This window comes from Ailuropoda melanoleuca, chromosome 17, assembly GCF_002007445.2.
Source record: "Ailuropoda melanoleuca isolate Jingjing chromosome 17, ASM200744v2, whole genome shotgun sequence".
Taxonomy (NCBI): Eukaryota; Metazoa; Chordata; class Mammalia; order Carnivora; family Ursidae; genus Ailuropoda; species Ailuropoda melanoleuca.
The window spans coordinates 27560158-27574950 of NC_048234.1; the positions used below are offsets into that span (position 1 = coordinate 27560158).

The window sequence follows — 14793 nt, forward strand, 5'->3', positions numbered from 1 at the left end:
AGTAAGAATTTTAAGACAGAAATGAAAGATGTGGCATCTCTACAAATTCTACAGATACTGAAAGGATAATAAGGCAAAATTATGAACAACTCAGGCCAACAAATTTGATAACTTACATACATTGTACAAATTACTTGTATGACAACCTACTACAGCTCACTCAAGAAGAAACAAATGTACTTAATAGCCTTACATGTGCTAAGGAAATCAAAATTATAGTTAAAAATTGTCTTACAGGAGCACCTGGGTGGTGCAGTCAGTTAAGTGTCGGACTCTTGGTTTCAGCTCAGGTCGATCTCAGGGTCATGAGATCAAGCCCCGTGTTGGGCTCTGTTCTCCATGCAGTCTGCTTAAGACTTTCTCTTCCTCTCCCTCTGCCCCTCCCCACCTCCCCCTCTCTCTTTCTGTCTGTCAAATAAATAAATCTTTAAAAAATTGTCTTATAATGAATATATCAACCTTTGATTACTTCCATGGATAAGTCTACCATATTCAATGAAGAAGTAATTCTGACTTTGCACAAATTTTTGTAGAATGAGGAGGAGAGAATATTTCATTCTCCAACTTTCTCCAACACTAGGATTACTTTGATACCAAAATCAAACAAAGACATTCCAAGGAAACAAAGCTACAGACCAATATATAAAAACAACAATCAGAAATTTAAAAAAAAATTACGAAGCACTTAGAAACAAATTTGACCAAAGTAGTGCAAGACCTACATGCTAAAAGCTACAAAACATTGCTGAAACAAATTAAAGGGGCCTAAATAAATGGATATAGTCATTTGTGGAATGAAAGATTCAATATTGTCAAAATATCAATTCTCCTCAAATTCATTTTTAGATTTAACACAATTCTAATCAATATCCCACCAGGCTTTTTAAAATTTTTAAGTAAGTTGACAAGATGATCCTAAAATTCATATGGAAATGCAAAGGACCTAGAAGAGGCTAATCATCTGAAAAGAATGGACAAACTTGGAAGACCTATACTTACCCTCAATGCTCACCATAATGGTACAGTAATTAAGAGAGTGTGAAATTGGCATGAAGATAGACAATCGAAGAAAGACAATTTCTAGTTCATAGTAGTTATGATTCCTAAAAGAAGGTGGCTTATTAACTTTCCCCATTCCCTCTGGATGCCTTATAGTATCGTTTCCCAAAGTGTGATTTGAGGACTGGCAGCATTAGCATTACCTGGAAGCACTTAGAAAAGCCAATTATTGGCACCCCCACCCCCCAAACTGCTGAATCAGAATCTTTGTGGATGAGACAGAGAAATGTGTGTTTTCACAAGCTCCCCAGGTGATTCTGGTGCCCACTCAGTTTTAAGAAGCACTGCCTATACCTCTTTTTTTTTTTTTTTGCTAGAAATCCTACAGAATTTGGGGGACAGGCAAAAAGATTTGGAGATAGGAGTGTAATTCAGTGTCACAGAATGAAGAGGGAAGCTGATGGCCTTCAAAGGAATGCATTAAAATACACTCTCGATGCTGCCAGGCTGAGATGATGGGGAAAAGTAAGCTACTCTGATTTTTAGTCATCAGGCTATTAATGATAATTGGGCTTCAAGGCGGGCAAATAGCTTTATCCAGCATAAGCAGTTAACACAATTTGTTGTCTGGAACTAAATAGATGATTGAGAAGAATGTAGAGGCTGTGAGGAGAAATCCAGGATTCTGGACTACTTCCTCAAGTCTCTTAAAATTCTTTCTTTCTCTGTCTCTCCCTCTCATTGTCTCTTACACACACACCCACGGACATACACACACACACAAATGCATGCATATGCACACATGCATTCACAGTGAGATGTCATGATGCAAGAGACAGGAAGTGGACCTGAAGAGTCTTGGTGAATGTCCAAAGAGCCAGAGTTGAATGCCTATTCTAGTTAGGTATGACCTAAGAACTAGTTTCTCGGGAAATACTTGATTACATTTAGGGAGGTTGAGTAGCTTTGGGGGTTACCATCACAATCTGAGTTCTACCTTCAACCATCTGAAAAAAATATAGTGTATTGAACTAGGAAACTTGGCCTGAAGTAGTCTGATCCTACTCTCTGGAATTAGAATGTGGCTTGTCCCAATAACCAAAGTAATTCCATCTTACGGAAAGGAAAGGAAGGGATAACGTGGAATTAGAAATGAAAGAGCACCTGAACTTATTTGTTGCTTCTTTAAAGGGGTCTCTCTTTCAGCATCAGCTTTCTTTCCTACCTTTTACCTGGCTATCATAGAACTAGGTCTAGGTCTTAGTTTTTGGACATTATCTTTCCCTGAGGGATATAATAGCTACAAGTACAGTCCTAAACTTCTGGTGTTTAATCAAGATAAAATTGATAGTGTTTAACTGAAAACAAACAAACAAAAAATCACTTAAAATCAGGATACCAAGATATAAGCAAGGGCAAGGTCGCAACTTTTAGTGGACTTGGCAGATTGCCAGTCTCCTACGAAATGCTCTTCACCCTATACCTTTTTTTCTTTTGCCACACAGGTATAATAATTTGTCCTCTGGATGCCAAGGTACTGCCATTTCTTGAATTTGGAAGCTAGGTGAAGGAGAACATGTTAATCTCTCATTCCAGAGTCTATTGACTTTTGTCTCTGTATGGAACTAATCTTACAATTTTTGTGGCACTAAAAAACCATTATTCACAATGGCTGCTAATCCCCTTTTTTTGAGTCAACCTGAGCCTGTTGTAATTGTTCCTCCAGTTGCTAACAAGCAAGAATTGGATGGTTAAGCTGACCATTGGCTCAAGCAACATGACTTTCCACGTTGGTTGGCATCATCAGCAGGCAGGGCGAGGAGGAACTAAGGGTACCAAGAGACAGAATTTAGGGTAATATTTTATACCTTGTCTTTATCTTTTGGTTAAATGACTTTAAATACAATCCTAGACTGAATATTATGGCAATTTTCCTACTTGCTGAGTCTAAGATATTAAGGTAAAGGTCAGAGTAGATGTGTCTTCCTTATTGTTCTAGAATTTTAGGTGAAAACTGTCAAAATTTTGTGTGTAAATATGTGTAAAGCATTTGAACAGCCCTTGTAGATTATTTTAACTTTTGCTACATGCCAGCCACGCTATATTATATACATTGCATTTATTCATCTATTCATTTATTTTATTTTATTTTTAAAAAAGATTTATTTATTTATTTTAGAAGGGGTGGGAAGGGGCAGAGGGAGAGAGAGAATCCCAAGCAGACTCCTCGCTCATGCAGAGGCCCATGGGGGTTCAATCCTACAATACTGAGATCATGACCTGAATCAAAATCAAGAGTCTGGACGTTTAACCGACTGAGCCACCAAGGCACCTCCACATCACATGCATTTATGATTACGTTTAGTTTTCACAGCAACTCGGTATAGTGGTTACTTCTCCTTCCTTTCATCGAGGCATGGAGAATTTCAGTACATTATCCAAAGTTATGAGATGGCATAAAATTGTAGCAGAGCCAAAACACAAATAGTCGTCTATCTCAAAAACTCAGGATCTTTCCACTAAGCTAGTTGCTTACTTGAAAACTCTGAGTTGTCTTTTTGTAGTTCTGTGGTATGAATGCAATTGTTTTTGGGACCCAGATGAACAAAAGTCCTTTCTTTTCCATATTTCTCAGTACTTGGCTAATCATGGAAACAAACTTTCTTCCTCATGACCATGGTCTTGAAGGGATTGGGATTAATCCAAAGGAAATCAGATAGTGAAACATTTATTTATCCTGATTAGTCTTCTGCTGTTTCCAGAACTATTTGAAGAAGTGTAACAAAAAGCAAATATCCTGAAATTCCCTAGTGAACATGATTGCCCCCTCTGCCTTATGAACTGTACCAGATCTTCTCCTTGTATTTCTCTAGTGGAACTTGTCAACTTACATCTCATGTTATTGTTTCTAGTATTTGGTTCTATCCTGGTAATCTTGAATAGAAAGGCTGTCTAGATTAGGGTTCTCCAGAGAAACAGACCAGTAGGTTATCTCCCTCTCACTATCATTTACCATCTATTGAGAGATTTGTTAAAAGGAATTTAATTTATTTATTATTTTATATATTTTCATATTTATTATTTTAAAAAGTATCTTCTTATTTATTATAAGGACTTATACATAATATATACCTATGTAATATATAGTATAATGATTCAGCTGCATTTAGGATATAAATTAATACATATTTCACATTGTATGTGAACTATTTTGATAAGATTATAGACCACATACAAATTACTTACAGGCTGAGTCTTACTGAGTATCATAAATTGAGTCTGTAGGCATGAAGTTCAGAGTGGGTAGATGGGTGGTCACAGTTCTTATAAAATCATGAGGACACCTACACCTGAGAATACCTTTTCCTTAACCGATGATGATGTTAATTAATATCCCTAGTTGGGTAGCAAATCCTATAAAATATGATTTTTCCCAAACAGCTAAAGATCAGAAAAAAAGAACGATTCATTTTAGTTAATGACTTGCTTTTTCTTTTATTCCCTTCTCCTTCATTTTAATTTTCCTTAGAAACAAAAATGAACGAAATCATTTCATCCTTCCTGGTGTTTTTATGATTTTGTCAGGAAGACCGTTCTTCCACATTTTAGGAAACTACCAATTCCTTCCTAAGCCACTCTCCTTTTCTTTTTCCCTGCTTGTCTTCCATTGCAGCCCTTAACTTACAACTCAGCCATCATCCCGCCTCTATGCTGCCCCACACTGCCTTTGTTCTTTAGAAGACACTCATTAACATTTGCTAATGTATGCTAATGAGAAGTAATTAGCATCTTCTGTGTGGCACTGGGAAGGAAGGATGAAGACCACAGGAGTTCAGACAGCCTTGCTTCCTGCTTCTTTATGCTCTGGAAACAATTGTCTGCTTTCAATTGTTACACATTTCTTTAGTGCTTTTTTGTTTGTTTCATGTTGTTTGTTTATCCATGAATCTTGACAAGCATTCTTCTTCGTGACTTGGAATATTGCAGAAATACTTGGGGGGAGGTAAAAGATTCCTTTTTGTTCTAAGCAATCCAAGGATATAAGCTTAGCTGCCAAGGGCTTACAACACATTGTTTTCATCTGGTTGTTATTTTGGTATCCTATTACTGTAAAAGATTTTAGCCACAAAAACTCACACAAGAGAATGTATTTTCCTTTCAGCACGCTTATTTACAGCGGTTGCTCTTTATGGTGGTAACTGAAATATGAGAATACACTCTGAATATATATGTTATGACAGCATGGTTAAATAAGAGATGTTCCTTCCCCCAGAATATTCTAAATGCAAAGAAAAAGCAAGACTCACCATTTAATTTTTCACAACCTTGGAGAGCTCTAAAGGCCTTTGTAAACAGCTATTTATTGAATATAAATAGTTAAAAAAATAAGCCAGCCCCCCAAACCAGATAGAATAAGAGCTGTTTTTGGTTTTTTGGTTTTTTTTTTTTTGTAGACCAATGGTGTCATAAAATATCTAATTACAGTTTCTCACAAATACTCCAGTATGTAATTCACTATTTGAAGAACTATGCTTTAGCATTTCATATTTCCTCTTCCAGCTCAAGGGTGGTAGAATTTGGAAACATACCAGCTACCCACTCGGCCTGTGTTTAATTTTAATTTCATGTACAATAAAAACAGACAGAAAAAGTGCAAAAAAAAAATTTGGTGTGCATCCCCCTCCCCTCCTTCTTATGTATATAAAAAAGATTATTATCATTGTAAAAGGATAAAAGGGGGATTTTTATTTTGAGTGAATCTCCTTTTTTCTCTTTCTCTGTTCTCACGGTTAGCCATTCTCTCTCCAAGACTTCATAGTAAAATGTGTTTGTCCACAGAATTCATCCTGTTCTATTTGGCAACTACAGTATTTTATATTACTTTTTTTAATAAAGCAGACATCAGCAGCTATTTATTCTCTACTTTTTTTTTAAGATTTTTAAAATTTATTTATTTGACAGAAAGAGAGACAGCGAGAGAGGGAACACAAGCAGGGGGAGTGGGAGAGGGAGAAGCAGGCTTCCCGCTGAGTAGGGAGCCCCATGCGGGGCTCCATCCCAGAACCCTGGGATCATGACCTGAGCCGAAGGCAGACACTTAATGACTGAGCCACCCAGGCACCCTTATTTTCTACTTCTTAAGGGCTTCACAGCCTCAAAAAATAAATATAATCTAGAAGGAAAAATATTGGAGAATGACAGTGACTGTAGCAGTTGAATTTCTTGTCCACTCCCTTCTTTTGGGTAGCTGAGTCTTACTGAAAGTCAAAATTATTATTATTTTTGTAATTTTATAACCACTGCAATTTTAAATAGCTATTTAGTAGCTCCAAGATATATAATGATTGAAAATATGACCAGCCTTTTGCGATTTATTGTAAAACTTTTCATTAGGGCAGTTTTAAATGTATGTGCCTCCATGGTCCATTTTCTCAATGGTCTTAAGGAAGATAAGAAAGACGCTAACACCTGCAGAAAGAATATCAGCCCCAATCTGTCAAAGTAAACATTTCCCCCAGACTCCTTGATGATACTCAAATGTAATGATCTCATTTTGGTTTTTTTATTCCCACTCCAAGGATTTTGTAACTGTCCTATAGGTTACAGATTTTTATGGTATTTGAAAGATATAGGAACTAAATAAGTCTTCTCTACTCAATGACTTCCAACCATTATGCTTAATCCCATCATTTGAAGGAGTTGGGATTGTTATAAACAAATGTCACAAGCATCTTCTTGTCTTTCCCTAAAAGTAACAAAAATAAAGGGAGCTGCTGATTTAAAGTGAATTGGATTTCATGCCTTGGGTAGGTCCTATTCTTGAGGACGAAGAATCACCTCCCATCATTTTCATTCAATTTTGCAGAAACTGCCTTCTGTTCCCTACTTTGCACGCATCAATAACTGAATGGAAGCAGGATACTGGGGCATTCTCTGCAGGGGAGAGGATACCTCAGTGTGTTTTGGTGACATGATCTAGCATCTAAGTGTCTCACTGGTGGGAAATTCTTCTTTATTGCTAACTTTACTCATTCCTTTTTGAAATTTGGGTTGGTTTACTTTCTGTTTGGTTTTTGGAGAAGCAAAATATCTAAATGTTGTTCTTGGCTATAACTTATATACAGCTTATAAATACACACATATGTACATATAATTTTCTCCGTATCATAATTACATCACCATCATCATTGTTATTACTATAATCAAAAATTAACAACTTGAGCAGCTACTGGATGGCATCACAGCTAGAAATTTCAGAGCATAAAATTTACAGCGTCTATTCCTAAGTGGTCTGTTTTACAAGAGATTTCTAAAAATCGTAGCTTACTTTTCATAGTTTCACTGGTCAGTTTTCTCTCTTTTTTTCCCTTGAAAAAAGAGATTTCATGTTTTTGGTAAGGAGATCATAACTCTTCTTTACAGAACAAGGCAAACCTTACTTAGGAATATACTCTCTTAAGAAAAAAAGGTACTTTTATTTTGTTCACATTTTCTAGCTTCTTGCCCTTCACATTCTTGTTTTAAAAAAGTATTGATGATGGGGCGCCTGGGTGGGACAGCGGTTTAGCGTCTGCCTTCGGCTCAGGGCATGATCCCGGCGTTATGGGATCGAGCCCCACATCAGGCTCCTCCGCTATGAGCCTGCTTCTTCCTCTCCCACTCCCCCTGCTTGTGTTCCCTCTCTTGCTGGCTGTCTCTATCTCTGTCGAATAAATAAATAAAATCTAAAAAAATAAAAAATAAAAAAGTATTGATGGAAGAAATAGTTGAAGGTAGTTAACTTGAGGTGTTTCTAAAACATGAAATATCATTGAGTACGTGAATTTAGAATTTACAACATTTTACATTTATAATATTTATTTACATAAGTATAAGAATGCACATATATTTATAACGCATAGCAAAGACAAAATGCAGTGTTCTACTTTATATTTATACTTTTTTTCCCCTCTTATTTACTGTAATCTCACCTCATTTTGCCCTGTTAGACCCCTTTCTTTGCTGTATTCTTCCCTTCTTCTCCTCACACTTCCCCATTTTTCTTTTTCTCTCTTCTTCCTTCACCATCCTTTAGTCCCATACTTTTGAACTGCTATACAGTGGACATTATATATAAGCAAGAGATATATTAGTAAGTTGCCCCGTCTCTTAACACAGTCTCAGTCAGAGATGCACAGTCCAGTAACAAAACAAAAAGCCACATCAATGAAATAAAAGAATTCAGAATCTAATATGTGTTGAGTAACATTATCTTTTCACAACCTACATCATCAATTTCTCATTCTCACTGGGTCTCTGCCATCAGCGTGTAATTACATTTTGGCTAGCATAATTAGCTGTCTCTTATTGCTCACTGCCCATTCGCTTATAAAGCCCCTGAAATTCAGGCTCTTCCTTATACTACTGCACTAAATCTCTGCTTGCCAAAGTCATCATTGACCTCCACACTACAAAATTCAATGGTCAATTTTTAGTCTTCATTATATTTGAGTAATAAGCCTGTGACACATTTCTTATTTTCCTCCTCCTCCACTGATTGTTCATTTTCAGGGTCTTTCGTTGGTTTTTCTTCTTTCTCCTTGTCCACTCAATTTTGGAGTCTCCTTTTTCTATTTTCTTTATATTCATTCACCTGGTGATCTCACCTGGTCCTATGGCTTTAACCAGCATCAGTGTGCTAATAATTCCCAAATGTGTATTTCCAGGCCAGACTTTTCTTCTGAACTCCAGACTCAAATATCCAATTGTCTACAAGTCAAATGTGGATGTCTAATCGGCAACCCAACTCCAACACCTGATCTTCAACTCCTCCCACTGCAACTATTCTTCCAATAGCCTTTTCATCTCTTTTTCTTCTGACTCTAACTTCCCAGGTGCCAAGGGTGAAAACCTTCTGATTGTCCTTGATTCTTCTCTTCCTCTCACATTCCACATCACACCCCATACTGATGGCATGGGTTCTTCAGCTAAGATTCAGAAATGTCCTTGTTACAGCATAGATGCATATCGCTTCCAATGCTGTTTAGTCTGAGGTGACATGTATCCCATTTATATGGGAAGGACAGATGTTGACATTTCTTCATACATTAGAAAAAAAAAATACCTGAAAAGAAACACACAAAAAAAGCCTAATAAACATAACTAATACATTGCTGCTACGACCCAATGAAGCTAGGTAAGATACTCATACCTAATCTTGGGTCTAATTTATAAAGTCATTCTTTTGCATAAAATAGCAAGACTTCTTAACGACTCCTCATATTTTCTTTTATAGTCTACAAACTCCCTCCCCAGAGCATTTTTCTCTGTACTCCCTTGTGAATGTACGATAGATAAATGCTAATTGGGTAAACGAGCTTTCAGTTTCCAGAGTAATCACCTAGTGCTCCAAACATCTCTTCAAGAGCTCAGCGTGGGTTAGAGGAATGGGCAACACCACTTAACTTTTCTGGCCGCTTGGCTACCTTCAACCTGAAGAACCCTAAACTATTTTCAGTGCTATAGATGAAAAAAGAAAGCCTGGAACAACATGCACTTCTCCGAACGATTCCGATGCCTCTAAAATGTGACATTTTGCTGTTGTTTCGTTTTACTGTTTTTAATTACTGGGTCTATTTGCATGAAATGAGGATCTGGGTTGCCTAGGCGTTCATCTGCTCCGATTGCATATTCCTCTCTTAAATAGCATTCTTCAGCGCGCTTTGCTCGCTGCCTCCAACATTTTGACAGGACTCCCCCTCCCCTCCTTTCACCATCCTCCCATCACTCCCCAGGAGAGAGGTTATTTTTAAAGTACATAATCAATAGACTTTGGGAAGCAGCCAAAGCATGAGGGGGGTCCTATGATTGGGAATAAGCTACTAGGGATTGCTGAGAGAAGGGATGGCAGCAGGCCATGCCAAAAATTGTCTGAGGAGGGAAAGACTGTCTGTAGCTCCCATTTAAGTGTTCTGAGGTATTCTTTTGCACAGGGTTTTGTCTTGGAGGGGTTTCTAAGCTGGGTTCTTTAGCTTCTTGCTGAGTTGCGGGGAATACAGACCACCACTGACAGCTGCTTTCCAGGCCAAATAATGTTCCATCAACATCGAGGTTGGTCTGAGGCACTTGAAGGACTCTCAAACCTGGCCACAGTGCTGTGGTTTCTTTCTTGATGCTGATGATGCCTTTGCTGAGGCTTGAGTCAGGAGCAACCCAATTAGCCCAATAACTATGAAAATAAGGGTTTCATCACCGCTGACTCAACTGCCAAGGGGAGACCATTGAGTAAAGGAAGCACCTAGTGAGAATGTGCAGATGATCACGCACAGATGAGTATCACTGTTGCAGGGTCACCTCAAGAGGGGCAAAGGGGCTATTTCTGCAACACTCTCCATGACATCTCTTAGAAGCCACAGCTCGGTTTTAGTTCATTACCTGCAACCACAGGGATGTCTCCACCGATGGATTTTTAGGTTTTATGTGATAGCCGTTTATTACTATCCTTCCGATACTTGAGAAGATGATCCATGACTGTAGCCCCCAGTTATCGGAGGAAATGGATTTGTTGCTCATCTCCTTGGCTTGGGACATTTCATTCTGCTGTTCTTATTCAACATATGATCCTTCCTAAAGATTTGCTTAGAATTGTGTGCCTTTAATATTTTTTCTGTTTCATTTTGTCACGTCTAGTGAGTTGATTGTTATAAATGGGTATAATATTTTGTGTGGATGTTGCTTTGGCTCTGATGTTGTGGGATAAGGATAGCCTGTGGGTCAGTCTTTGCTGTTTGCCCTTAGCTGTTCTTATATTATACACACAGATCGGACTCTGCTCCAAGGCTTATCTTCTATCATTCAAATGCCTTCCTTGATTGAAGAAGCTTGGTGGTGGCATTAATTACAAATAAAAGACTAAGACCCGATTGTTAAATGCAAAACATCTTAGGAGGGTCTGCCTTCACTCTGGCGGACTCTCAGTGGTGACATAAAGATCTTTGTCCTGTGCAGATCCAGTTACAGCCAGTAACAGAAGCACATGTCCCACTCGGAACAAAAGAACACTTATTTTCACATTCCGTGGCTGACGTTGAGTGATAACAATTTTGCATATCCTAAAAATTTTTATGCAGATGCTGTTTAAAGGCAAAATGTGCTTTTACAATAATCTTCTTTGTGAATGGAATTTAAACACTTGGCATGCGTTCTGTTTTCAACGTGCCTGTCAAGTTCTGAAAAATAACCTTTGACGGTCAGTGAGCGGAAACACAACAGAAGTTGTTGCTTCTGTGCTCAGCAACGCTGTTTTGTCATCTTTACTTTCTCAGACTTAGGCTCATCTGACTTAAATAAAAATATGACACAATTACTATTTTATAAGCAAGTGATGAGACCACGGTTTTAAAGAAATAGGCGACTCTCAGTTTTACCTGGGCAAGTTGCAGAGCTTTGTCTCTGGCTGAGACATGTGATGAATGCACAGTAGATGACAAGTGGAAAAATCTGCCAATTAATGTATTTTTCACATATTATTGGACAGTTACAATTTTTTAAAAACCCTTTGGTGTTTTGGCAAAAATAGAGCAAAACTAAAAAGAAGATGCTGTCTTGATTACGGGGTGAGGAATACACAGAAGAAATTGCTCTTTGTTTGGGGAAGAACTGCAAAATCACCTTTTCCCACGTTGTCAAGGTAAATCATATATTGGAAAATTTAGGCTGCCTCCATATGCGACCTACAGAAATCATTGAAATAGGAAGTATCAGCCTTGTGACATTTTCTGAAAGGCTCTTTGACACTGGTAACTGGTTAGAATGAAATGTTCTCTGTTTTAGTAAATTAATTTGGTTCTAATAATCACAATGTTTGTGCGTGAGGATAGAGCTTTACTAACAATGCAATTTATTATGGGATTCAATGACCCAGTAAACCCCAAGTCTACCCACTGCAACACGGAATTTATTTTGGTAGCACTTATATTCAGTTGAGCTGACAGGCTTATAATTGATATGTTTTGCAAGTCTTTGAAGGCAATGAAGCAGAGAAGTCTTTGCACAACCCTGTCTAGGATGCTGTGGCTGTGTATCTTTAATAAACAATGCTGTTTTTCACAAGCTCATTGAAAAATGTTTGCATTAACTGCACAGAAAACTTTATGATGAAAATAATAACAGGAAAAACCCGTTACTAATCACTGTACCATCATTTAAAGAATTGCCGTATTTTTCCTTTCTTCAACAGTGCAAATTCAAGTGGAGGAAAAAGAAGATGACACAGAAGAAAGTTCAAGTAAGTGGGGAGAGACCCACATGGGATGTGTTTCCTGTGGAATAGCAGTGAATGCAGGGGACTCGTCCTCCTATCTTGTGGGATTATACTACCACATGTAAGACCAGGCTACCAAATGTGTGGAAAACTTTTGATGCTCTCACAAAAGAGATCAAGTCCAGCAAATGGAATCCCCACTCTAGATTCCATCTAATTGGCACACATACATTCTACCCAGTGTATAAGTTACTCATGATCAAGTAGATGGTAGTCCACAAAAAATCTGCTTTTTAAAATTTCTCTACTATTTTCTCTGTTAAGGTCTTTGTCCTAAAAGGTCTTCTCTAGGGCTCAATCAATTGTACTAGAATAGACTGGCCATTTTGACTGAATTGATCAGGTGGTTCAATTAAAATGAATAAGCACATTCTCTCGTACCGAATTCATGGGTATTTTGTTGAAATGGCTCTGTTTTTACTTTGTGTAGGTTTAGCTTAAGAGTTTGGATTGTGGTCCCTTGCACACAGACCACTCATGGACTGGAGCATGGGAAAGATCATCATATGACCAAAAGCTCTAAATTTACTAAAACTGAAAGAAAGAGCAGTAGCTCAAGAAGAGTTCAATTAGAGAATACGTCAACACCATCAATGTAATAACCTGAGCACAATATGGCCGCCAGGGAATGTTCACGATGCCAGGTGTTTTCAGTCATTCAGTGCATTTTACATACAAAGAGCTCAGAGTCTCACGCAGACTGCGTATCATGGCTTGAGTACTGGAGGGGATGAAAAATAATTTTCCCTCTAGCCCTTCTGAATTGTTAGCTGTGACCTCAGTGATATAAGATAGTTTAACCAGAGAAAAAACAAACAAGTTTATTATATGTATACCTCATGTATACATGAGAGATACTCAGGAAAAATAAGTAACTCTCTGAGGTGGCTTAGAATTTAGACTTAAATACCATCTTAATAAGGAAAAAAGAGAGGGGTGTGTAGGCCTTTTAGGAGAGAATAAATAATTTTTAGGGAAGGTGAGTGGACCCTTGGAAGACTAGATGGGTGATATGATTGTGACAAAGTTTGTCTGGGTGTGGTATTGACTTCTAATGTCTTCCCTTGTGATGAGTAATCTTCCCTAAGGGTGAAATTCTTATTGAGGGGATTTATGAGAATTTAGTTCCTCTTGGAGGATCTGTGTTTGGGCAGATGAGGGGAGTTCAGGAAAAACCTCTCACTGCATTTGCTGTTTTTCAAGGGCCTAGAGCTCAGTATAATCAGTATACCAAAGTAGCACAATTGGGGTGGCATGTCCCGAGCTCCTGCAGTCATATTTTGAAGTGGCATATTCTGCTACCCTTCCATCCTCAATGGAGACCATTTCATACAGTAAAATTGTATGCAAATCTGCATTTAGTCGGCAACCGTAAACATTGATTATTTATTTTAGAATTTGAGTATTTGGAAACTAGTCAAGGCACTAAAAACAGCCTTTTTGTGGCCAAGTGGCAAAAGAGAAATCTGATACAATGCTTTTTGTCCACAGTAAAACCGCAAGTTTAATCGTTTAGTCTTAATACAAAATATCCTAAAATGCAGAGAACCAAGTGGCTGCTTGAGTTCCTGAGTTATTTGTGGGAAAATTGTTTCTCAATCCTTATCAAGGTCTTGTCCTTTCTATAAATGGTGACTAATGTGACTAATAAAGACAGGGCGAATTTTCAGATTGTCAGAATGGGGTTCACATAACATACAACAATGCCACATATTTAACAAATGGAACATCTTTCTTGGTTTTGACGACAGTGTATCGTTCTCAAAGCCTAGTTTGAAAGTTATCCTTCTGTTTTTCTCTGCTAGCCGAACTTTAGTACTACAGGCAGTATTTAGATCTCAGATTTGAAATATTAATAAAAAATGTTTCAGTAAGTAATTTTAAAAGATAATTAGGGGTGCCTGGGGGGCTCAGTTGATTAAGCCTCTGACTTGATTTCGGCTCGGGTCATGATCTCAGGGTCATGAAATGGAGCCCAGGTGGGGCTCTGTGCTGGGCATGGAGACTGCTTAAGAGTCTCTCTCTCTCTGCTCCTCCCCCCTTAAATAAAAGTAAACAAATTTTTTTAAGAAATTAAAAATAAATAAAATCATGACACACACACGTAAGAATGAACAAATTTTTTGAACAAATAAGTACTAGTGAGGTGTTGCAACCAGTTCAAAGGAAAATCTAAAGAACAGGTACATTTATAGATCAGGGATATTGAAATGATTGTGCAGATGGAGGCATAACTGTTTTGTGGGACTTTTTTTTTTTTTCTGGTGAGGGATGATTGTCTCTCCACTGGACTGAGTTCATGTACATGTCCACAGACAAGAATTATTTTGCATTGCTATTTAGTGATCTGTAACTTTCAAAATTACAAACTAGCTCCCATGGAATCAGAATCAGATAACATAAAAGGGTACACTGCAGACAATTCATGGTTTTCCACTGAAGTACAATTTTTCCCTATAGTAGCTTCAGTTTAGGAGGATAGTGATAACTAT

General features: G+C 37.8%; 1 protein-coding gene across 1 annotated transcript in view; it reads left to right on the top strand.

Annotated features, from left to right (window-relative positions):
• The window catches only part of TMC1 (transmembrane channel like 1), a 355988-nt gene that overhangs the window by 257167 nt on the left and 84028 nt on the right, over positions 1-14793 (top strand). The window contains exon 11 of the mRNA XM_034647338.1: positions 12218-12265. Coding sequence (XP_034503229.1) covers positions 12218-12265 — 48 coding nt within the window. The remainder of the gene's footprint in view (positions 1-12217; positions 12266-14793) is intronic.